The 26,497-nt window shown below is 46.3% G+C and overlaps 1 protein-coding gene across 1 annotated transcript in view; it reads left to right on the top strand.

Annotated features, from left to right (window-relative positions):
- SamDC (S-adenosylmethionine decarboxylase) overlaps positions 1-26,497 on the top strand; it is a 186,151-nt gene that overhangs the window by 77,099 nt on the left and 82,555 nt on the right. Inside the window, exon 2 of the mRNA XM_065451714.1 lies at positions 21,540-21,626. Coding sequence (XP_065307786.1) covers positions 21,540-21,626 — 87 coding nt within the window. The remainder of the gene's footprint in view (positions 1-21,539; positions 21,627-26,497) is intronic.

Below are 26,497 nucleotides of genomic sequence, written 5' to 3'. Positions count from 1 at the left end.
TGCACGTGAATGTTGTGTGTCTCAGTATTGCTCCTTTTTCCTGTAAGCAATGTTTACGACTCATGAAAAAAAAAAACATTTCTAATAATGTACAACATTTATTAGGGATGGAAACATCGTCAGTAGCATGCAAAGGTCATAAATATATACAGGGTTTTCCAATCAACTGTCATGCACCAAAATATAAAAAAGAGCAACGCGTTACTCAAAGAAAACCTAGTGCATATTGTTTACGGTACAGTGGAGTAGCTGCCAGTAACTTTTTTCATTACTGAGATTTAATTATGTAATTGTAATTATGTATAACTTGACATACTATCCTAATTATCAAATTGTCAATGAAGCAATAGCCAGACACTCCTTTCTCTGGGATGGTGTAGTTCCGCTCAGCTGGAGAAAGTGTTCGGCTGGCGTATGCTATAACTTGCTCTTTAGAGGCCGCGTTACATTGCAGAAGTACTGCTCCAATACCTTGTCCACTTGCATCAGTAAGGAGGTATGGTCGGGGCTCTTTCATGGAAGTTGCGAAGCACTGGTCTGGAAGTAAGGTGTTGCTTGAGAGCTTGAAAAGCAGACTCGCAGTCTCCAGTCCATGTGAAAGAGGCACCGGTAACCAGTAGTTTGTGTAAGGAGCCACTATTGCAGCGATGTTGCGGATAAATAGACAAAAATAGGATGCTAAGCCGAGGAAACTACGTAAGCTTTTCTGCTGCTGTGGGCAAAGGAACTGGAGAACCTCAGTAATCTTTTTGAGGTCTGGCTGGATTTGAGATGACGTGGCCCAATACATTTATACTTTTGCTTGCAAATGTGCATTTTTTTGTGTTGATCTGGAGACCAGCATTTGCAAGGGAAATTCTGCCATTTCATCACGGCAACACTGTGGGAAAAGGCCCGCAAGGCACGCACACACAATGAACCAGAAAAGCAGCGAGACAACTTACACTTTCGCCATCTTGTCCGACGACGGCATAAGAGCCTCTGATTGGCTGTCTGAACAAGTGGTGCGGGCGGGCTGGGATCATTTTTTTGCAGGGGGGTGTCGACGGTTCGCTCAAGGCAGCGCAGTCACAGTAGGGAGAGTGGTTGCATGGAGCCGCGCCACCGGATTTCCCCACCGCCACGAGGGAAAGCCAACTTCTGGGGGAACTTTTCCGCCGCTTGTCGTTCAATATATCGTGAGTCGTGGCTATTTATGTTCGATGTAAGCGTAATTTTTGCTCTATATACTCATTGTAACCATACAATGTCCAGGAATGGTTCGATATATAGAGTAATTCGATGTAAATGGGTTCAATATAGTCGGGTTCGGATGTAATAGCAGAACCATCGGTTTAGATGCGGTTTGTGGCCACAGAAGTCTGGCTCAACACAGGAACAGCTATCGAATCAGGCTTTGTGCTGTGCCATGATAGCCAGTAAGGCTTCGGACTGAGCAGCTGTTAGGTCAGAATCAATGGCATCTGGGAGAGGGGAAGAATCATCCAAACCTGAAGTTGGTGCTGGCGATCAAGAAGGGCAAAGCGTGACAATAGGGATGGGTTGAGGGTCAGTGAGGGTTGCCACAGTCATCCTTTAGGGCAACATCACCGGATCTGGGGTTGTGTTGCAGGCAGACAGAAGAGCACGGCCACACGAACACCAGATGAGGCAAGCGGCGATAAGAATCCTGTGAGAAATAGTGGGGAGAAGGGTTGACCAGAGTGTCTCCATCAGCAAAGTGACTGGACGTGATGGCTACAACGTCTTCGTGACCAGGAGTTAGGACATAGCCTCCAGCGGCAGCCGAATTCAAGCATGAAGATGAAGAGTCCGAAATAGGTGCAAGCGCTGTATGTGTGATATGTACAACTTTTTCTCTACATGGATGACGGTTGAAGCAGAATGTACAAAGTCCGAGCTCAGGATAAGTTCATGAATACATGTAGGAAGCACAATAAACTCAATGTGGCGGCGAATGCCATCTATAGAAACCTGAGCAGTACACTGCCTGTTGGAGTAAACGAATGTATTATTAGCACCGCACTAAATAGGTCCAAGATAAAGCGTTTTGACTTTTTGGAGCCGCGAGCACAAATCACTATGAACGTACACGGCGGCACCGGTATCAACGAGAGCTGGCATGGGAACACCTTCAACAGTTACAGAAAGCATGCTGGCTGGGTGAACAGGAGAAATTTGTGAAGACCGATATGCAGCAGTTTCCTCTCCAAAAACTGCAACAGTTAGTTTTCCGGGTGCTGGGCTGCAAGATGGGAGGTGGGGCGAAGCCATGACAGAGCGCTGGTAGGGTGAAGGAGAACGTCTGGCTTAACGGGAACTGTGAGGTGGAATTTATTTATTTTTATTTATACACTACTGCGGACAAGAAGTCCAAGCAGGGTGAGCAAAGAACAAAGATGATATACACAGAAGAACAAGATGAAACAAGTCTGTAACACGTTTTTCACACAAATTGTTTGGTCGTAAGGTAGACGATTAAGAAAAATTTAACTTGATTGCAATACAACTATAATTAATTCATGAAATAACAAGATTATTTACACAAACGATATACAGCTCACAGGCGCTGGGGGTATGCTTCAGTTAGTTTATTCCAATCATCTATTTGTGGAAAAAATGAGTACCAAAAAGTGTCGGTTGTTGCGAAAATAGGTGTTAGAGAATGAGGGTAGTGGTGTCGAGTGGGTCTGCTTATCAAGAGGGATACATATTTTGCGGTGTCTAAGGCTATTTTATGATTAAGTTTGAAAGAAGCTCTAGTTGACTTTTCTTTCTTCGAACTTGTTATAGTTAAATGCCGTTATCGGTTAGTAATGCAGTGGGGGAGTCAGTAGCCTTAAATTTACTGTAAATAAATCGTACTTTTTTTTGAATTCTTTCTAGGTTCGCAATGTTCATTATTGTGTGAGGGTCCCAAACTATGGAAGCATACTCAAGTTTTGGCCTAATTAAGGAAAAGTAAGAGAGTAGTTTAACACTAGACGGAGCAGTCTTGAGTTTGTCACGCAGAAGGCATAGTTTCCGGAAAGCGGCAGAGCAGATGGTATTTATTTGCAAGTTCCATGATAAGTCACTCGTTAATGTTAAGCCTAAATATTTATAGCATGTTACTTTCAGTAAAGGTGCTGCAGCTAAATTGTAAGTGTAGTCTAAGGGGACTTTTTTGCACGTTATGGGGAGATACACACTTAGTTGCATTAAGAAGCATTCCCCATTGCTCACACCATTTCAACACATTGTCTAAGTTGGAGTTAAGGTCACATTGGTCAGTAATGCAGGTAACTTCTCTCAACAAAACACAATCATCAGCAAATAGACGAATCTGAAATGGAATGTTAACAACATTGACAATATCATTAATATATAGTAAAACAAGTAGAAGGCCAAGTACGCTCCCCTGCGGAACGCCAGAAGTTACTGGAAGGCAGCCAGAGACTTGTTCTCCCACCTGAACGTACTGGTTCGGTTGTACAGATAGGCTGAAATCCAGGAAATGAATAATTCTGGTATGAGGGCAGCTGGGGGACACGGTGAATGATGCTGAGGAAACGAGTATGGCTGGGGATTGTACCTGTCAGATCGGCGGGTACGGTCGCTCTCAGCATAACCTCGTATTTCATCCTGCTGGCAGTGGTGACAGAAGCGAGATACATGGCCTTGTATACCGCAGTAAACACAAACCCGACAAGGTTGACACAACTGACGGTAGGATGGCACAGCAAGCACCCAGGTGCCCACCGAAGCCAAATGGCCATAGGTGACTTCAGTAGGCACACAGGTCACAGTAAGGGGTGGTAGAGAAGCAACAGCCACGTACATGGGTGTTGTTTGGTGCACTATCGGAGTAAGCAGCATCATGGGTGTAGTCATCACTGATAACTCTTGTTTGATGACCTTGCGCAAATCAAAGGTTGGGGGTTGCGATGCAGGCAGCAGAACGCCGCAGGTCTTGTGCTTGAAGCACTTCGTGGATGATGATGCAGGTGAGAGTACACAGATCAGAAGAATAGGAAACTTGAGGATCACTGCTCTCCTTTTGAAAACGAAGACTGCAGCTCATCTAGGCGTTGACACGTGGAAGTTATGCCATGGATGAAAGCTGGATTTTGCATGATTAAGTCGTTCAACGTTACAGATCCAATGCCTTTTAATGTGTTGAACACATTTGGCTTCCGTCATGCTAGAGTTTGCACAGTGGCACAGAGCCATGACATTCTCTGTTGTCGCGTATACTCTGCTGAAGTATACACACTGAATGGGGATCCAGGCGTTTGTCCTTCACGAAACGAAACCGTTGATGCGCGATGCCGAGACAAACCTCGTCCTCTTCTTCTTTAGTCCCCTTGCTGTGCCACTGCATGTGGCACTACCCCCTCTTCAAAAAAATAATAGTAAAAGAATGAAAACATACATAGGCTTGACGTGAGAGCGCTGAGATGGCCTAGGACGAACACATAGGCTATAGTCACAATCACTGTGGTGTGCGATATAGTCGCAAGGCACTGAGGGACGAACCACAACAAAAACTAACCTAAGCGGCTGAAGACTTCGGACTTTAGCGGCTATGATACGGTTTCAACCGCACAACATGCCCAATCTCAGATTGCGGTTGTCGACGTCGAGGAGGCTGGCTTCCGTCAGGAAGGACTTCGTAATTCACGTCGCTAATCCGCTGCAACACTTTGTAAGGTCTGAAGTAGCGACTCAAAAGCTTCTGGGATAGTCCTTTTCGGCGCACAGGAGTCCAGACCAAAACTTGATCGCCAGGTTGGAACTCGACTTGTCGATGGCAGAGATTGTAATGTTGTGCATCGATGCTCTGTTGTTTCTTTATGTGCACTCGGGCAAGCTGACGGGCTTCTTCCGCTCGTTGCACGAAGAGTTCGGCATCTTGGGCGAGATCTTGGGCGATGTTGTCGCATGGCAACATTGCTTCTAACATAGTCTGCACTTCACGGCCATAAACGAGGTAAAATGGCGTGAAGCGTGTTGTTTCTTGCCTAGCAGTATTATACGCAAACGTTACGTATGGGAGTATCTCGGCCCACGTCTTGTGCTGTACGTCTACGTACATAGACAGCATGCCAGTCATCGTTTTGTTCAGTCGTTCAGTCAAGCCGTTTGTCTGCGGATGATAGGCAGTTGTCCGTAGGTGGGTTGTGCAGCTGAGTTTAGAAATGTCTTCAATGAGCTGCGCTGTAAAGGCTTTGCCTCGGTCTATGATGACGTGCGATGGGGCGCCATGCCGTAGGACGATGTTCTGTATGAAAAACTGGGCAACCTCGGAAGCTGTGCCTCGAGGCAACGCCTTTGTCTCAGCATACCGTGTTAAATAGTCTGTGGCGACGATTATCCACCTGTTGCCAGAAGATGACAATGGAAACGGGCCCAGGTGAACCACGCCGACTTGGTCGAAAGGTTTGCCAGGGGGGTCAATCGGATTCAGCAATCCCGCAGGCTTCACAGCTGGCGACTTTCGGCGCTGGCATTCACGGCAGGCTTGGACGTACCGCTTAACACACTCGACAAGTTTCGGCCAGTAGTAGGATTTGCGCACTCTATCAAGCGTGCGCGTAAAACCCAAATGGCCCGACGGAGGCTCGTCATGACAGGCGAATAAAACTTCGGCACGGAGGTCTGCTGGAACGACCAAAAGGTATGTCTTCTTGGTGGCAGCGGAGTTCTTCTTGTACAAGACGCCATGTCGTAAACAAAAAGACGACAATCCTCGAGCGATGTGCCGGGGTATCGATGCGTTTCGTCCTTCCAGATGTTCGAATATAGGTCCTAGTGAGTTGTCTGCGCGCTGCCGTGTGGACAAATCATTAACGCTTACGGCCCAAAGGAAAACGCCGTCGTCCTCAATGTCTTGGTCGGTAGTGTCGATAGGGGCGCGCGGGAGTGCGTCAGCGTCTTCGTGTATGCGGCCTGAATTGTACACAATGGTCATGTCGTACTCCTGCAAACGTAGACTCCACCGTCTTCCTGTCTTCCAGAAAGGTCCCGCAGATTTGAAAGCCAACATAACGAGCGATGATCGGTTACAACTTTGAATGGGCGGCCGTAGAGGTAAGGTCGAAATTTGGCCAGTGCCCATACGACGGCAAGACACTCTTTATCCGTAGTGGTGTAGTTGGTCTCTGCACGCGATAGTGTGCGACTTGCGTAGGCGATCACTCTTTCAATACCTTCCTGCCGTTGTACAAGTACCGCGCCAAGACCAACGTTACTGGCGTCTGTTTGAACTTCCGTGTCCGCCTCCTCGTCAAAGTGGGCCAGAACTGGTGCTGACACCAGACGCTGTCGAAGTTCAGTGAAAGCAGTCTCTTGCTCTGAGGCCCGGACGAACGATACATCGTCCCTCGTGATTCGAGTCAGTGGCTCCGCCATCTTCGAAAAATTTTCGATGAAACGCCGGTAGTATGTGCAAAGGCCCAGGAAGCGTCGGACACCTTTCTTGTTGGTCGGTGTTGGAAATGTGGCTACAGTGGCAGTTTTCGCAGGGATCGGGGCTAACGCCTTCCGCGCTGACCACGTGTCCCAGAAACATAAGCTCCTTATAGCCAAAGTGACACTTCTGTGGCTTCAGGGTGAGGTTAGCCGATCGGATGGCTTCAAGAACTTGCCGCAGTCATTTCAGGTGGTCGTCAAATGTTGCCGAAAAAACGACCACGTCGAGGTAGACGAGGCAGCTTTGCCACTTCAGACCAGCGAGAACGGTGCCCATCATTCGCTGGAAAGTTGCTGGTGCTGAACAGAGCCCGAAAGGAAGTACCCTGAATTCGTAAAGGCCATCTGGAGTGACGAAAGCAATTTTTTCGCGGTCTCGTTCATCTACCTCAATTTGCCAGTAACCGCTCTTTAGATCGAGAGACGAAAAATACTTAGCTCGCCGCAACCTGTCTAAAGAATCATCGATACGTGGTAGTGGGTACACGTCCTTTTTGGTGAAATCGTTGAGGCGTCGATAATCAACACACAAACGAAGCGTTCCGTCTTTTTTCTTGACCAGAACGACCGGAGACGACCACGGACTGTGCGAAGGCTGAATGACACCACCATCTAGCATCTCTTTGACTTGAGCTTGAATTGCCTCACGTTCTTTCGGCGAGACACGATAAGGCTGTTGTTTGATGGGGCGTGCGTCGGCGGATGTCGTGATTCGGTGCTTCGTGATTGGCGTTTGGCCCACCTTAGTAAACCGAGCGAAGCACGCGCGGAATTCGTTCAAGAGTTCCTGCAGTGCGCTCTTTTGGTCGTCCGTAAGCTCAGTCTATATCGACGTCTCTGAGCGAACCGTCATTTGTATCCACTTCAGAAGCAAAGCACTCGACGATGTCCGTTGATGGTTCGGCGTAGGCGACGGCAGTGCCACGAAAAATGTGCCGATGCTCAGAGCTAAAGTTGGTAACGAGCACCGCTGTCTGGCTATCACGAAGTTCCACAAGGCTTCGTGCTACACAAATACCTTGGGCCAGCAACATAGAAATGTTGCCTTCTACAATGGCTTCACCGTCTCGTAGCTCGTCGGACTTGACCGGGACCATAACACTCGCAAGCGGCGGTGTCGTGATGCTGTCGCCCGAAACGCGAAGTGCGGATCTGTGTCCAACAGCGTCGGTCCGTGTTGTTGCCCTTTGTGTCAAGAAAGTGATGCAGCTCTCGCGGAGGTCAATAATGACGCCATATTCCTGGAGAAAGTCCATCCCAAGAATTATATCGCGGGAACACTCGCGTAGAATTAGACAAGTGGCGAGAAAAGCAGCACCGCTAGTTTCTACTCTGGCCATGCATATAGGCCAAGCGGTGTGACGACGTGGCCACCTGCCGTACGAACTGGTGCCCCATTCCAGGGCAACGTAACTTTTTTCAGAACGCTCGCCAGTTTGCCACTAAGAATGGAGTAATCAGCGCCGGTATCTACAAGTGCACTCATTTTTCTGCTGTCGATCAACACAGGTATGTCCAGTGAAATCTTGTTGGCGGGAACTGGTTCTGGCGTCATCGTGTTTTCGTTTTTCTGCGGTCGGCACGATACGAGGTCTTCAGCTCGTCTAGTATCAGCGGTCCCGCCTCGAAAGGTCGCTGACATCAGCTTTCCCGGCGTGGACTTGGTGATCGCCCTTGCGTCTTCCTCGAAGTGGTATCACGAGCACGCAAATATCGCCGCCGTGAGGGTGAGCGTGACTTCCGCTGCGATGTACCCGGCCTGCGCTGCTGTTTGATGAATTCTGCGATGTCGGGAGGCCTCTGGCCAAACCTAGGTAGAGGCAAATCGATGGAAAAACCCCGCAGGCCGAGTCGTCGATAGGGGCACTCCCGATACACATGACCAGCTTGGCCGCAGTGGTAGCACAGCGGTCGTCGGACGGGTGGTCGCCAAACCTCCGATTTCCTCGCGGGTGTTCGGCGGTCGTCGAAGTACGGTAGCGGAGTTGTCGGAGCGGCTTGCGCCGATTGCAACGCGACTGGCGATGCAACATAAGTAGGTGCGAAAGCTTGGGCGGGGCTCCGTAACGTTTCTGCGTAAGTCTTGCGCCGGGATTCACTTGGCAGAGGTGGCGCTTGACTGCTGGAAAGAGATGCCTGCAGTGCCTGCTGTACTTCGTTGCGTACGACGCTGGCAAGGGAGCTGACTGGTGGCGGCGATGTACCGTGGTGCTTCTGCAGCTCGTCGCGAACCACTGAGCGAATCAGCTCGCAAAGCAAGGCGACGTCGCACCCGAAGCCTACGGGCGTATCCGGAGTGCAGGCGGAATTCACTTGTCGGTTGTACATGTTCGACTGTTGCTAAAGCGTCTTCTCCATTGCGGTGGCTTCAGTGAGGAACTCCACGACAGTCTTGGGCGTATTCCGAACAAGACCGCCAAAGAGCTGTTCCTTTACGCCTCTCATCAGATGACGCACCTTCTTCTCTTCCGACATGCTCGGATTGGCACGCTGAAAGAGACGCGTCATGTCCTCCACGTACATCGTGACGCTCTCGTTGGGCTTTTGGACGCGTGACTGAAGGGCTCGCTCCGCTTTTTCCCGGCGAACGGGGCTGGAGTAAGTCTCGAGTAGCTTGCGCTGGAATTCAGGCCAGGATGACGGCACTTTCGCGGTTCATAAACCACGTGCGAGCACCATTCTGGAGGCTGACGTAGACGTTCCTGAGTATGGCGTTGTTGTCTCACTCGTTAAACGCAGCCACGTGCTCGAACTCCGCCAGCCAGTCTTCCACGTCTTCAAATATGTCGCCATGAAAAGCCGTCGGCACTTGGGGGTTCAGCAGCGTTAGGTAAGTCGGTGTCACCCTTTCCGTAGAAGTTGCAGTGGTCGTAGTCGTCACTTTTTCCGGGAGGTTTCCAAATTCTGGGGTGAGGCCTCGGATTCGCCAGCTTGTGCGGTGAACTGGAGTCAAGTCCACTTGTGTGAGGTTCTTGCTGCCCAGAGGGGTCTCCTGCATAAGTTGGGTGTACCTAGCAAGCTCCACCAAAATGTCGCGTATACTCTGCTGAAGTATACACACTGAATGGGGATCCAGGCGTTTGTCCTTCACGAAACGAAACCGTTGATGCGCGATACCGAGACGAACCTCGTTCTCTTCTTCTTTAGTCCGCTTGCTGTGCCACTGCATGTGGCACTATGTATGAGATGCAAGACTCATGTGGAAGTAGGAGTCGTGTGTCTACCTTATGTTTTGCAACTTGTGCATGGTCACATGAGGATGCGAAGATTTGCCGCAGCTGGGTGGTAAACGTTGACCAATCCGTGATGTTGTATTCGTGGTTAAAACAACCCCCTGAAAGGCGAGTGCCAGTTTCAGTTTCAAGGAACATGTGCGCACCAAGTGGTTGCTGGACACCCTAACTTATCTTATTTCTCTTTTTGTGAGCTTTAAATTGGGTGAAGTGCGGGAAGCAGTCTTCATGGGTCCGGTGAGCTTACCTTCACTCAGCAATATCACAAGTCTAATTGCACTTGGTCATCTGCTTCGGTTGTCTTCCCAAGTATGAAGAAAGGAAAGATAAGACAGAAGCTTGATCAGGCATGCAGCAAATGGAAGACCCAGGAAACCAGGTCAACCAAGCATTAGATGAAGATGGCTGAATCGGGGCCTCATTCTGCTTGCTGTTTGTACAAAGGATCAAAGAGAGACACACGTGCGTAAACTTCCATCTGTTTATTCATCGCTAGCGCACGTCAAATATATACACAAAGGGTGACGGTGAATAAAAAGAAAACAAGATCAAAGACGAAAAAAGAAGCCAATTTAAACACATCTGATTTAACAATTACAAGTATGGCTTGATCTAACATCCGTCTATGAATTTAAAAGCCGTTTCTCCCAGTGCCACAAAGGTGTGCTAACATGTTCTCCCGAGTCATTTTTGAACATGAAATACGCTTCCAAAATTTCACGCGCTTTTTTAGCATCTAGCCAACGCCTTCGTTTCTTTCAAGATAGACTAGCAGCCGCATCGTGCGCACTGCGTCGCCAAATGTCCTGGTGACTGTAGCATTATTGTCGCATACTCATGTTCTCATATCTAAATATTAATAAATCTGCCTGTCTGGCCTATGTATGATTTTCCACATGTGAAAGGTATCTTGTACAAAGGTTGTTAATGCAATCCAAAAACCTGTTTTCTTTTGTGTGCTTTATTTTGCATTAGTTTTTCTCAGATTTTGTTTCGTTATTTACTTCTTTACACAAAGCTTTCATCTTTAAAGGAGCTGAAAAAATAATGCGACCAAAGCATCAACAATAGTATGCAGCGGCATGTCTCGAAGCTTAAGAACAGTGATTATCCTGCAACAATTATAACGCCCATCGCTGAAAAAGTTTTCAGAGGCTTAAATAACAAAGAAAGTAGCTACAACGGGCGGCGAGGATCAGAAGGTAACTGTCATACCTCATATGCATAAAATTTCACATGGTCTCAACATTGTTGGCGAAAAGCACGGCTCCAAAGTTTTTTTTTTCAGCTCCTTTAAAGATGAGAAGCTTATGCAAAAAAGTAAATAATGAAGCAAAATCTGAGAAAAACAAGTACGAAATAAAGCATGCAAAAGAACAGGTTTGTGGATTGTGTCGACAACCTGTGTACAAGATGCTTTTCACATCTGGAAAATCATAGGCCAGACAGGCAGATGTATTAGTATTAAGTTAAGAGAACACAAGTATGCGACCAAAATGGTACAGTCACCTGGACATTTGGCTACGCATTGTGCAGGATGAGGCTGCAAGCCTATCCTCAAAGAAACCAAGGGGTTGGCCACATGTAGATCCAAAATATCACATAAAATTTTGGAAGCGTATTTCATGCTCAAAAATGACTTGGGAGATCATGTTAGCACACCTTCTGGGGTGCTGGGAGAAACAGCCTTTAAATTCATAGACAGATGTGAGATCAAGCCATACTTGTCAGTGTTAAATCATATTTGCGAAGATTGGCTTCTTTTTTTCGTTTTTCTTCCGTTTTATTTTTATTTAGTCACCCTTTGTGTATATATTTGACGTGTGCTAGCGAATAATAAACAGTTAAAAGCTTGTGCACATATGTTTCTGTCTCTTTTTTGTCCTTCGTATAAACAGTAAGAGCAGCAAGCAGAACGATGCCATACCAGCCCCAGTCGAAGCTTTATTAAATTGGGACATCATGTGTCGCGCGTCTCTGTTGTGCTCTAACACCGGGAATTCCAGTTCTGCAAAGTTTTTCAGGTTTCCTAATGACAGCTGGTAAGCACAAATATTTTACTTTATTTTCTGAGCAGGTACTCATTTTGCATGAGTAGACCAGTTTTATGCAAGCCTGGTGCAGCGATGGCGTAGAGGTAGAGCATCTGACTCTTGTGCAAGAGGACCGTGGTTCGAATCCCGGTCCTGCGCAATTTTACACCGGATTAAAAAAAAAGCGTGTTGATAAAATTGCATAAACAGGCCTGGAGTGTGGCCTGATCCCAGTGACCAGAATCGATAATGCACTCCTTCACCAGAGCAGGATTTGCCACCCTGGTGCAGTACTTGGCCACAACCTCCTATATGAATACAACAAACCCTGGCCCTCAGTCCCCAGCAGCTGCGAAGCAACTGACCACGGCGGCGGTCAGACCTGTGATGCAGCAGAGGGTGCTCAGAATCTCTGGATCCGAAAAGGCCGCCATTGGAATCTGAACCTGGCAACGTTAAACGCTACAATGTTATCTAGTGAGGCGAGTTTAGCAGTGCTATTGGAGGAATTACAGGCAGTAAATGGAATATAATAGGGCTCAGTAAAGTTAGGACAAATGAAGCATATACAGTGCTAAAAAGCGAGCACGTCCTGTGCTACTGGGGCTTAGCGGAGTGACGAGAACTAGGAGTTGGATTCCTGATTAATAAGAATATAGCTGGTAACATACAGGAATTCTATACATTAACAAGAGGGTGGCAGGTCTTGTTGTGAAACTTAATAAGAGGTACAAAATGAAGATTGTACAGGTCTACGCCCCTACATCCAGTCATGATGACCAGGAAGTCGAAAGCTTCTATGAAGACGTGGAATCGGTGATGGGTAAAGTGAAAACAAAACACACTATAGTGATGGGTGACTTCAATGCCAGGGTAGGCAAGAAGCAGGCTGAAGACAAGTCAGGGGGTGGATTTGGCATTGGCTCTAGGAATAGCAGGGGAGAGTTATTGGTAGAATATGCAGAACAAAATAATATGTGGATAATGAATATCTTCTTCCGCAAGCGGGATAGCAGAAAGTGGACATGGAGGGGCCCGAATGGCGAGACTTGAAATGAAATAGACTTTATACTCTGTGCTAACGCTGGCATCATACAGGATGTGGACGTGCTCGGCAAGGTGCGCTGCAGTGACCATAGAATGGTAAGAACTCGAATTAACCTAGACTTGAGGCGGGAACGGAAGAAACTGGTACATAAGAAGCCGGTCAATAAGTTAGCGGTAAGAGGGAAAATAGGGGAATTACGGATGAAGCTACAGAACAGGTATTCGACTTTAACTCAGGAAGAGGATCTTAGTGTTGAAGCAATGAACGACAATCTTATGGACATCATTAAGGAGTGTGCAATACAAGTCGATGGTAACTCCGTTAGGCAGGATACCAGTAAGCTATCGCAGGAGACGAAAGATCTGATCAAGAAACGCCAATGTATGAAAGCCTCTAACCCTACAGCTAGAATAAAACTGTCAGAACTTTCCAAGTTAGTCAACAAGCGTAAGACAGCTGACATAAAGAAGTATAATCATGCTCTCAGGAACGGAGGAAGCCTAAAAGCAGTGAAGATGAAACTAGGTATAGGCAGGAATCAGATGTATGCCTTAAGAGACAAAGCTGGCAATATCATTACTAATATGGATGAGATAGTTCAAGTGGCTGAGGAGTTCTATAGAGATTTATACAGTACCAGTGGTACCCATGACGATAGTGGAAGAGAAAATAGTCTAGAGGAATTCGAAATCCCACAGGTAACGCCGGAAGAAGTAAAGAAAGCCTTGGGAGCTATGCAAAGGGGGAAGGCAGCTGGGGAGGATCAGGTAACAGATTTGTTGAAGGATGGTGGGCAGATTGTTCTAGAAAAACTGGCCACCCTGTATACTCCATGCCTCATGGCCTCGAGCTTACCGGAATCTTGGAAGAACGCTGACATAATACTTATCCATAAGACAGGGGACACCAAAGACTTGAAAAATTAGACCGATCAGCTTACTGCTAGTTGCCTGTAAACTATTTTCTAAGGTAATTGCAAATAGAATCAGGAACACCTTAGACTTCTGTCAAGCAAAGGAGCAGGCAGGATTCCGTAAAGGCTACTCAACAATAGACCATATTCACACTACCAATCAGGTTGTAGAGAAATGTGCGGAATATAACTAACCCTTATACATAACTTTCATTGATTACGGGAAAGTGTTTGATCCAGTCGAAACCTCGGCAGTCATGGAGGCATTACGGAATCAGGGTGCAGATGAGCCGTATGTAAAAATACTGAAATTTATATGGTTACGTGTAGAAAGACAGAGGAAAGAGGCTATTTACAGGCTGTTTACACTGGACTGGAGCCAGAGCGCCAGGCCGACATTCACTCGCGCCAAGGGCACAGACCCACTTCGTCGTCTTTCTCGCGGCGGCTCGTCCCTTGAGCATCGCTCGATGATATCGTAATACTATCTGTAGCGGCTCCACAGCCACCGTAGTCCTCCATAAAGAAGGCAACAAAATCCCAATAAAGAAAGGCGTCAGGCAGAGAGATACGATCTCTCAAGTGCTATTCACAGCATGTTTACAGGAGGTATTCAGAGACCTGGATTGGGAAGAATTGGGGATACGAGTTAATGGAGAATACCTTAGTAACTTGCGATTTGTTGACGATATTGCCTTGCTTAGTAACTCAGGGGACTAATTGCAATGTATGCTCACCGACCTGGAGAGACAAAGCAGAAGGGTGGGTCTAAAAATGAATCTGCAGAAAACTAAAGTAATGTTTAACAGTCTCTGAAGAGAACAGCAGTTTGTGATAGGTAGCGAGGAACTGGAAGTGGTAAGGGAATACATCTACTTAAGACAGGTAGTGACTGCGAATCTGGATCATGAGACGGAAATAATCAAAAGAATAATAATAGGCTGGGCTGGGGTGCGTTTGGCTGGCATTCTCTGATCATGAACAGCAGGTTGCCATTGTCCCTCAAGGGAAAATTTTATAACAGCTGTGTCTTGCCAGTACTCATGTGCGGGGCAGAAACCTGGAGGCTTACGAAAAGGGTTCTGCTTAAATGAGGACGACGCAACGAGCTTTGGAAAGAAGAATGATGGGTGTAATGTTAAGGGATAAGAAAAGAGTAGATAGGGTGAGGGAACAAATGCGAGGTAATGACATCTTAGTTGAAATCAAGAAAAAGAAATGGGCATGTGCAGGACATGTATGAGGAGGGAAGATAACCGATGGTCATTAAGGGTTACGGACTGGATTCCAAGGGAAGGGAAGCGTAGCAGGGGGCGGAAGAAAGTTAGGTGGGTGGATGAAGTTTGCAGGGACAACATGGCCACAATTAGTGCATGACCGCGGTAGTTGGAGACTATGGGAGAGGCCTTTGCCCTGCAGTGGGCGTAACCAGGCTGATGATGATATGACGCAAGCCTCAGTGGACTAACGTAGGAGCAGTGTGGCTCAACCCATTCGTCATGATGGTAGCCCATCTGCTGTCAGTGAAATACTTGTAGTAAAGGGCTCGAGTGCGTGTTTTTTCCGCTATACATGTTATGCACTCTTTACTTTGTCAACACATACGGCCAAGGCTAAAGTAAAAAAAAGACAGCTGTGAGGTTTTATCAAATCTCAAGAGCGATGACGGCAAAAGGATGCTTGCACATAAGTTCTTGTTGCGTTTTGATGCATGATTACTAAGATATCGTACTGAAGAAGGTTGAAGCTTTTTGATCTAAATTTTGGAGCTTAGACGGTATTGTAGGCTTCATTAGCTTGCTTTAGGCTCAGCTTCGGTGTGGGCAAGTTTTTGAGCACCTGTATTATAGAGGAGGCACAATGTATTTGTTTTACCGTCAAAGTCTATTTAATCATACCAGTAATAGATATATAGAGTATTTAATGCTAATTAAGTACGAACTGGTAATCCTCCTTGCAGTGAAGAGTGCTATTAAGTTTTTTTTTTTAAATTGTCAGTTTCTTGCATTGCTCTAGTGTCAAAATAGCATCCTAATACTCGCCGTGCATTTCTGTATACAGTAAAACCTCATTAATTCGAAGCCATCGGAACCGCAAGGTAATTTTCGAATTAAGCGGGTTTTTGAATTAACTGAACACAAAAAAATATTCAATCCAGGCCTGTAGTTCGAGGCTCCAAGGGTCATGTTTTCTAGTTTACCAACTACGTGCAGCATTTGAGAACTTCCACCATGGCACTCAATAAAACTGCGGATAACGTTTGGCGATCCGATAACGTCCTCGAGAGTAGGTGCTCAGGAGGGCTCGTTAGCATCGTCGTCACTATCATCACATATGGTCGCATCAGCGGTAGCTTCACTCTCCAAGTCTGAGTAGCACGTTTGTTGATCATTTTCAACGTCCAGATACTTGGCGAAGCTGACTGCACCGGATTCGCTATTCTCTGCGCAGAGTGCATTGATGTGGTCACAATACTCAGCTCCTTCATCCAGCACATATGAATACTCAGCTTTAGCATCGACAATGCTTTCATTCGAGAAGCCAGCGTGTTCAAAACACCACATGATCAAAGTGGGTTCGACTTGCTTCCATGCATACACAATAAGACATGTGGCCCCGAGGAGGTTGATGGAGTACTCCTTGCTGTTGTCTTAACAAAGAAACATGCGCTTGAGCAGGTGGTGGCAGTAAATCTTCCTTTTGTGGTGAATGACGCCTTGGTCCATTGGCTGTGTGATCGACGTGGTGTTCGGAGGAAGAAATACCATCCTGATAGCTTTCAGGTGTGGGAGGTCACCATGCGCCAGGCAATTATCAACAACGAAGAGTACATTCTTGCCTGTGGCCGTGAACTTGCGGTGAAGCTGCCGAACATGATCTTCAAATATTGCACCTGTGACCCAGGCTTTCTTGTGCTGGTAGATAAGCTCATCCCTTGGCGGCAGCCGTGCATTTGTACAGCAGCGAGGCTTCCCACTCTTTCCAACTGCGAGTAGCGGCAGCTTGTGCTTACCACACATGTCCACGCCGAACGGATTGGCAATTCTTTCCTTGCCGTGCTTTCGACCCTTGACCGCGGTGCCCTTTGCTGCGAACGTTTTTGTGGGCAACATCTTGTAAAAAAGCCCTGCCTAGTCAAGGTTGTACACATCGTCTACAGCGTACTCGCTAAGCAACGGAGCCAACGTGCATTTCTTCCAGCCGTTGATGACGCTCTCGTTTGCGCTGCCATTTTCGCCACAGACGGCTATGAAGGTCAAATTACTGTGCTCTTTAAAACGGCTGGACCATCCATTGCTACACTTGAACTCTTTGTTCCCAAGTTGTTCACCTTTTACCGCAGTATTGTTCCATTGACAGGAAGGTGGGCTGTGTTTGCTTTTTGCAGCCAGCGAAGTAAAGCTGATTCCACATCTTGGTGCGTGGGAGCCCGTACTCACGACCGCTTCGAAGAATATGTCTTGCTGTGGGCCTCCAGTACCCTCGACTTGTTCTTTTATATTGTGGACAACGTCGAGAGGGGCACGCCATGCCTTTCAGCCAACTCGGTCTCGGCACACGTGTTCTAACCCGCTTCTTGGATCAAGCAGCACTTCTGCTGCAGCGGTGAAGTCTTATACTTTGGCATCTTCGCTCACTGGCACTTCTGCACAGTTCAGAAAAAAAAACACCACGCTAGCTGCAACACCCCTAACCACCACACACAAAGAAACGGCGCAGACTGGCATTGCGCATACATGTTGGCGCAGGTGCGGAGAGAATGGACGAACGGCAGCCAGTGGCAGTGGCACGGAACACGTACTAACGCTGCGACAGCTGCAACTGCGAGGAACGTGTGGAATGGGGAACGAGAGCGCGCGACAAAAACCGGTATTCCCGCTGTGTTGCAGGGAAGCACGACTTCTCTGCAGGCGTGCGTTTCAGTGGTGCGTGGGGCATACCGTGGACTGACTTTTGTGCTAGCAGTACTATGGGTAGGGCGCTTCGTTTATCAATAATTGAGATTGCTATGTGGCGTCGCCTCGCGGCTCCGAATGGTCGTTTCGTCGGGTTTGCGGGGAAATGGGGATCGGGAATTGCCGCATAGCACCCCAAATCATCGAATTAACCGGGTTGGCCTAGGCCGCCAGTTCAAATCATCCAGTCAAATTTGGGAAAATACGGGACCGCAGAAAACCTTCGAATTATCTGGTATTTCGAATTAACCGAGTTAGAATTAACGAGGTTTTACTGCATATGAATATAACGCAAAGTATGACAACAGGCAGATTATATGCACTTGTAACCGCTATATAGAAATATGCTCCCTCATTTGGCATGTAGTTCAAATAGTGAGAGCAATCATAGGCTAGTTCCTGTTCCTGCAGATGCATGTAGACAGTTTAAAATTCCATGGGTCCTTACTTCTCATACCATCAATGAAATACATGTATTGTACACTACCTTCTTTCTGTATGCCACAAAATGTGTCTGTCATAACATACGTGATAGTCAAGTTCCATGTGAGCAGTCCGTGATGGTTAATTTTCGCATTGGTTTAGTTCTTCTGGAATCTGTTTGCTCATTACATACAAATTTCAGTTGTGAATGAAAATTGCTTCTGCAGATTGACACTTTCAGACTGTGTGGTGGTCAGTCTTCTTCCAGTACGGAATCTGTGAATAACAACAAAAACGTTCAACTTTTACTTGTGTTGAGTTTTGGCTGACTGAAAAATTGGCCAGCTTTAGTTGACCCACTTCGCCACGCGTGAACAAAATTAATGATTGATGGTGCCAGGAAGTTACTTTATTTATACTATCCCCCGCTATATCTGTGGACTAGTTGAACTGTTTTTGAATTCCCCAAAAGTTGGGAATTTCAAAGTGACTACTTTCACAAAATGTCGAAATGTAATCTATTACCTGCGAATATTGGTAATGACGGTTTGCTATATAAATATTTTTCTTTATAATTGCTTGGCACTGGTGTGTATGAACGCTGCCCCAGTGCTTTAATATATTAAATTAGGCTCCCAAGGTAAACGTGGCAGAAAACAAGCGCACTTTAGTAAAAACGGCACACTTCAGCGGGTTCTGCTTCGCGATTTGGCCAATGTCACCAGGCGGCCAGCAGACCTGCAAAAGAGCACGAACACAGCCTGCCTGCATGCGAAGTGTGAAAGGAGGGCCTCACGGCAAGCTTTCCCCTTCCGGCTGCGCGCCCTCTCCCTCTACCTTCTGACTTCATCAGTGATGTTATGGGGGCATTGTTTTGTTTGTGAACTATTTCCAATTGTATATCCGGCAACGACAATTGGTGGAAGCGGCGCTGCCGCTGCGTATTGGCATGGGACCGAGTGTGCCAAGGGAGGTATTAGTGTTCCTGTATGTGCTCCCGCAGGGAGCAGAGTAGTGCATAGGTCTGCCGTTATGTTCCAGCTCTGCAGTGAAGCAACTTGTTCCACTTTCACTGCATTGTTTTCCAGCCAGGCCTATTGAGTGGTACGGCAACGGCTACGTGCGGGAGAGGGCGGCCACTATTTTGCAAGCTGCCTATCACTCAATCGTGCTTTTGGTGCTTTGGGCATGTTGTATCATTCTAGATTTTAAAAAACGGGAGCAAAGCGTTGCACTAGAACTTCGATAGTATCGTATATGCAAGTTTCATTCACTTTTGGTGACCTACTGGCTGGCTTGTTTGAAAAGATGCTTGGATGTAACTTGTGATCATGGTATTATAGTCGTCACGCAACGCATATTGTTACTTGATCACACTCGGGAACTCATGCGGCAGACAGTCCGAAGCAGGGCTGCTTCCTGCTTAGAAGCCTTGTTGAAAATTCTGGCATCCATTGTTAACAGTAAAATTAAGGGCCAGTGTGGCCACGCCTTTTATACTTTTTATAACATCTGTGATCCTTCCAAAGTAGTGCCGCGCTGCGACTGGTCCATGCAAATGGATCACGTGGAGCATGGCCTCTGAGATCGCAATCTAGGAGCACTTCAACTGAGACTGGTTCGTTTGGGAGGCCAGCACCCCAGATTACAGCTCCAGTAATGGCCAGGATGGGGCTCTGTCATTTTTCGACCATTTAAGAGTGCAGCTTTTACATCAGAGTGTCTTTTGAGTCATGGATGCACAAGTTTCCTCAGCTAGACATTCGGCTCAGATTGGTGCAGCACATCTTGCTCTTTCAAAACAGTCGATAGTATTGATGATGAAACATCAAATTTCATGATAGTGTTAAGTTTAGGGCAGTCACCTTTTTCAATGTCGTGAATTAAGGCTACTTTCTCTTCAAGGGACAAACATCTTTGCAATGTCTTTGGCAATGGCTTGGTGTCGGCTTGACTGTTCTCATAAAAAGCAGGCAAGCTGTGTCAGGTTACATTTTAAAAGTGTACATAGTATGTGGCCAAACGTGTCTTTCAAATCAGTTTAAATTGTGCCTCTTAAATCCCATAAAAAAAAAAGTACAAAGAGAAAGAGGAAATGGATTGGCACCGCTTGCACTATTGTAAAAAAAAATGAATAGGCAAGACTTCATTGTCTGATATGTAAAAATATACAGTACACAAAGGAACCAGTGTTAGAGACACCTCCCCCCCCTGCCCCACTCACACTCCCACTCACACTCACACACACATTGTGTGTGTGTCTCATGGGTGATGTTGGTCAGTTTGCAATAACTGGGGCCCCTGCCAGTGCACTTTTAAACTTTGTTTGAGACCATATATAATTTAGATTAGTGACAATTTCAGTAAAGTGGTTTCAGTGTAGTTAGTGTTGTATAAACATTTGAAGCTTTCTAAAAAGAATCAAATAGTGCCTTGTTCGATCTGCTCTTTGAATCGAATGCACTATTTGTAAATGCAAATATCTTTCTAAAAGTTTTGAAATATTTCTTGACATCAACTGCGCCCAAATAAACATAAAATTGCAACAAAAGTATGGTCAATTTTCACGCCCGCGGGCATAATGGAGAAATAAAACATGAGAGCTTGAATACTGGAACAGGCTACGTCATTTAGCAGGCTGAAAAGTGATCATTCGCACTCTGAAGAGCCCCGTGCATGTGAAGAAACTACTTGTTTGCTCCTAATGCTCCATTTGTGCTTTTAATAAACAATGCTTCAATAACATACTTTGTAATGACAGAAACTTAACTTAAATATAGTACTGCAGTGCGAACATATTGTGATAATGGCTATTCATTATTCGAAAACTATTTGAAAAGTATTCGATTCGATTCACTTCTGGCGCTATTCGATTTGTGTTCGAGTCAGTCTCAAAAGTGACTATTCGCACATGCATAGTTATAATGGATAAATGTACAGTGCTCAGCGATTGAAACGCGATACTCGTACAGCATGGCAGCCAGCCCTTTATGCAGTTATGATGCTGAATGCAGTTACGATGCGTCAAAGCTTCTAACTTTCATGTGATACAAAAATGCATAACCGCAGTGTCGCCAGCACCTACCTGTGGCATAAGAAAGTACTGGCCGCCATGTTGTCTGCGTATCGTTTCAATTGCTGAGCGCTTTTCAAGTGTTCTTGTTATAGTAATGAAAATATCTTCAGCAGCTATTGGCACTCAGTTTTTTTGGGCCCTTGGTGAATGTCTGCTTCTATATTGTGTCATGAGATTGAGATTGGGCTTGCATGCATTCTTTAGAAAAAATGCTATGTGAATTATCCTTGTGGTGTGCATTTCAATAGTTGGATGTTACATGGTTGTGGATAAACTTTGCGGGAATTGTGTTAAACTACAGGTATACAAAGTTCTTGTTTTTGTGTAACCGTTTTACTGTGGCGTTCTAACACCTACAGAAACATGCACTGACTGATCCCCCCCTCCCTTCTCTCTTACACTAGAGACCATTGGGAGTCGCTGCTGCAAGTGGTCAAGTGTGAGATCATCAGCTTCAAGAAGAATGAACATCTTGACTCGTATGTGCTTAGGTATGTCCATCCACAAAGACCCACTGAGCCATATATGTCATCTCTCCTAGACTAGCCTTTAAGCAAGCCTTCACTTCATTTCTAGTTTGCCACAAAGCAAATAGGTGCACTCCCATGCTGTATTCATCCCTGGTTATTCCTGTCATTTTTGCCTACTGTTAGTGACAAATTATGAATGCAGGCCAACAACAGCACTCTTGCAGGCTCACAACAGCACTTGAATGCAGGCCCACAACAGCACAATAGTCTATGGCCATTAAGTGCTACTGGAATGGCAAGGGCCAGTGCTGTTGTGAATAGTGTATTCATCCTTTGTTCTTGTAATCAATTCGTCACAACGTAAAATTAAGCTGTGGCAGTACATGGGTGACTTCAGGGTTCAATCTTGTTGTACCATCATTGGTCATGTATGCCAACCTGCTGCATGAAATGCATTGCATGTCATTTTTGTAGATCCAGAGAGAAAGTTACCTGTGCATATAATGCATTCTAAGGTAAATGAAGTGTTGGCCACTGCTGCAAGATAAACACAAAGCAAAGAGGGCAAGCAGCTCATACATTCAGCCTAACTGAATTAGTCTACACCTGAAAATTGCTACCACTACTTATCAGTATATTTGCTTGGTGATTTCTTTGATACTTCCTTTCGAAGCATTTTTTTTTTGCCAAGTTCGATATAGCTGTCATGTGCCTATTACTCATGCATTGGTTTTTCATGTCTTGTGCCTCCATGTCATGTGTAACAGATCTTGGGGGCAGGCGGATGTTACGGGAGATGGGGTTAGGAGACGCAGAGCAGCACAGCAAACAGATTTTAGTTACCCTCTACCCCAAACTCAAAATAGAACTCACTCAAACCAAAACACAAACATGAAATACCAACACTTTTGCAACCTACTTAATAATTACTAAGCATGGCCTTATTACTGGCTACGTTAGTCCTGGGCATTTGCTACGCGAAAGTCGGGACACCCTAGCCTATGGCTGCGGTGCTACTAGAAAGGATCGTTCTTACTGAATTTTGTTGTCGCATGTATCTTCAGAGTCCGAAGTGTGTCTGATCTTCATCATAGTCGGTGTTCCCGCCGACTACGTAAACGTTACTGCTTTGGTGTTGGTCAGTCAACTCATCCGTCTCTAATGCCGGTGTCCCAAACTCGATCAGTGACGTGGCACCCCAGCCTACCAGTTAGTCCTAACTAATCATGGTAATCATGGTTAAAAGTGGGTTCCGCTGCTACTTCAAGTGCCAACGAGACGTCCCGGGGGCTATCATACACGCTGGTCTGCCTCCTTGCTGTAGTGCCAGGCACTGCCGTGAGAGACTGCAGCAAGTCCAAGGAGCCTCACTCGAACGTCACCGAGGTCGACCGCCACACCCTGGACCGCCAGCATCACGGGCTTGACCAAACCTCCATGGCTCCTGTCACCAGTGTGATGCTGATGCTACAACCTTCTTGGCCTAGAGCCATGTCGATAATCCCAGCTCGGTGCCACTTCTCCCGCAATCTTAGCTCGGGTCACATGCCTCGAGGGCTCGTGCCGTTCGGACCGATACATGCACATCGTCCTCTTCTTCATTTCTGCGCCGCATGCCTCTTACATATGACACTCCATGAAAGGTTGTCCCCTCTCCATTGGTCAGCTGTGCCATCAGTAAGTTGTGAAGATGGTTATCCTGGAAGCATGCCATCATGCTTGGTACACCATTGAATGAAGCTTGATGCTACTGTGGCCGTACCTTAAAGTCTGTATCATTATGTGCACTGTTTGATGCAGCTACCAGCATAAGAACATTGTAGTTAAGAAATTCATGAGGCACCATGGTTGCTGAGCAAGGCTGCAAACCTGCCAAATCTTCAGACTTTCTGTAAAGCTTCAGAATTAACAACTGGATCTACCATTCTGTGAATGTTGCATCAGGTTTTACTAAAAGTAAATACTGTTTGAAGGAATTATGTGAAGGCGTTGAAAGGTGTGGCAGTGCAAGACGGCAAAAAGTGCACACAAAAGCTTTCATTAGACGTATTATAAACAAAACAAGGTCTGATGTGCAGTGGGCACCAGTAGGAAGCATTTGAGTTGTGCCAGTGTTCCACATTGTCACTGTGATATCAACTTAACCCCTGAACAGATTTAAAAAGGCAGCAGCACAACAGACACACGAACAGAGACGAAGATGACAAGAGCGAGCCCTGAGCTTCTAACATGATTCTGAATGGTTAATGAATGTATACGTGCTGTCCGAGCAAGTGGTTATCATCTGCGCATGCGTAAATGTGCCAGCTCTTTGTCTGAAAGTGTAATGGAGGCGATGCTGACACATCGCTCCCCAAGTCTACAAATCCGTTCAGATTCTGCGATTTCCTGTGTCACACACGTTTTACTCTTCTTGATAATGGAAGTGTTTTCGAGGACAGGCAAACAGTCCTTGCAGGTCAGACAATGACTTGCCAGAAAACCTTCAAAATCCTTTCCTTCACGCGCATTTCTTTAGGTTGTTTGCATGCTCCCTTAACCTATTAATTATGCATGTCCCAGTTTGGCCAACATACACTTTGCTTCACCTTGAAGGAATTTGATAGACTATACCTTCTGCGCATTAAACAAAAGACTGTCTGTGCTTTGTGCCGCAGTCACGCTGCTGGGTTGGTGCCGGGTCGGTCAACCTGCAAAGCTTTGAAAATTTGGGGGGTAGGGGGGCTGAGAACATGACTTTCACATCGCAATGCTGGGCCACTGTCAAGGTCTCAAGGTGTAATAGACAACGCAATGAACATTCAAACCAGGAAAAGAATTTATGGAGCATGAACGTAAAAAAAATATATCGATCTACAAGGAACACACACTACAAACCAAATAGCAAAACATACCAAACAACAAACTATATACAGAGCGTGTTAATTAAACGTCTAGTAGACCCTTTAGCAAACTTGTGAAGTCCCAAAAGTGTGTACTTTGAGATTTTATACGTTATTTATGTTAAATAAACTTTCGAACTTTAAAAATCCTCACACACGATGGGTTAGGAAGTTCAAAATATTTACATTGCATCCATTGATGTGGCCACGTCGCCTCATCATCACTGCTTCTCACAACACATTGATAGGCCCGCCAATGCGCCATGGATTCGACGCCTCTGTCCGATGTTCGGCCCACGGGTGACCTGGTCAAGCGGTCAGGTTAGCGTGGTGACAGAGGCACCTGGATCGCCCGGCCGGCTCTGCTAGCCTGCAGGTGTAGTTGCAGGGAGTCTTGAAGACGGTGCCGTCAGCCTGAAGCTGCGTGCTCTAGTGGGGCACCCACTTAGCTCACGAGTCATAGCTGCGGCAGCTGAAATACAGCTTCCACTAGGTTGCCGCTGTCTCCACAATCCCTCCACTCCGTTCGGCCTCCAGCTCCTTCTTTCCCCATCATTCCAGAGTATAGCTGTGCTGCTCTCTCTTTTGTTAAGTGTCCTTTTTGTCTGTTGTCCACATAGCTCCGCATACATGTTTGTGCTCCTTCTTCTTTCATATATACAATTCTATATATTCGGACACTTTCTTTTATTCTCAGTGTTTTTCTTTTTTTCTTCCACAGCCTGCTCGTGCTTTCTTGTCCTCTTCATATCTCCTGCTTTTCCTTCTTCTCCCCTTCTTTCTTGGCTCATGACAGCCACCTTTTTCAGATTGTGCAATAGCACAATCTGAAAGTCAACCTCCCTACTAGCTATCGACTCTTCCTTCATAGCAACTTACAGACAGAAGTCTCTTGTCCTTGATCTGTCTTAAGAGAAGGTTGCGATGGCTATTTTGGATAGCAGACGCCGGCTATGCCATCTTGGGGGCTGATTTCTTGAGCCATTTTAATCTGCTCGCAGATATGAGCCACTGCAGTGTACATGAGCTTCACTCATTTGCAGCTTTGTGCACATCTTTTCTAGAAGGCCCTTGGCGGCCGAAATGAGGTGGTTCTGAGGATACCCGGCGCTCGGCAGTCTTTCAGCTTTATTATTGACTGCAACTGAGATACGATGCAGGCAAGATCTGCCAAGAACGTTCTTTAGAGACAATGCTGCAATAGCTTGTTTAATGAGCTTAGTGTGGGCAGACTTGAAAGGCAGAAGTGGTTTGTTGGCGTGCAGTCATAGCTCCAGCAGACACCAACACATTTGATGGGCATGTGGTAAACTTTTCTTCTTCTGGTGCCTCACTAGTGTTAGGCATGAGCGAGTAGTGGGGTATGGCTTAAGAGATGAGGAAGAGAAGTTAAAAACGATGAAGTAGAGCAAGTGAAGAGACTTACAAATAAAATCCATGTGCTCTTAACTGTGCTTGGTGGTTCCACATTAACTGGTGACCCACACTTCAAATGCGACCTTCAGTGGATCAAACCCAGACTCCAGACGACCTCAACTCTGCTCCTACTACCTCTGTAATCCGTCAGGTACCTTCTACAGGTGTTATAGGAGATACAGCTACCATTACGCTACTACAGCTATGGCTCGCCAATCCCTTTGCTGTAGGTCATACAAGCTGACAACAAGTTCTAGTCATTGTGTCACGTTTGAGTTTCGCAAAAAGGAACTCCTGCTTGAAGCTTTGCCATTGCAGGCTATGGCCGAGATACATCCGACATCATGGCCGACATCCTTGTTTAGCCACATCAGGAAATGCCATATATGACAATCAAAGAGGTTCTTCTTCGCCGTCTCGTCCCGCCTGTGCATTGGCATATTTAGCAGCTCTTGAACAACGAAGAGCTTGGTGACCGACGTCCAACTAAGTTTCTATGTCACCTGCAATACCTCATTGGTGACCAACTAGACTCCTTCGACATGGCCGTATTACGCGAGTTGTTTTTACTTCTTCCAGCCAATGTACACATGG

This window comes from Dermacentor albipictus, chromosome 5, assembly GCF_038994185.2.
Source record: "Dermacentor albipictus isolate Rhodes 1998 colony chromosome 5, USDA_Dalb.pri_finalv2, whole genome shotgun sequence".
In the NCBI taxonomy this organism is placed as follows: Eukaryota; Metazoa; Arthropoda; class Arachnida; order Ixodida; family Ixodidae; genus Dermacentor; species Dermacentor albipictus.
The sequence above is the reverse complement of the archived record's forward strand: the minus strand, read 5'-3'. Positions and strand labels throughout refer to the sequence as shown.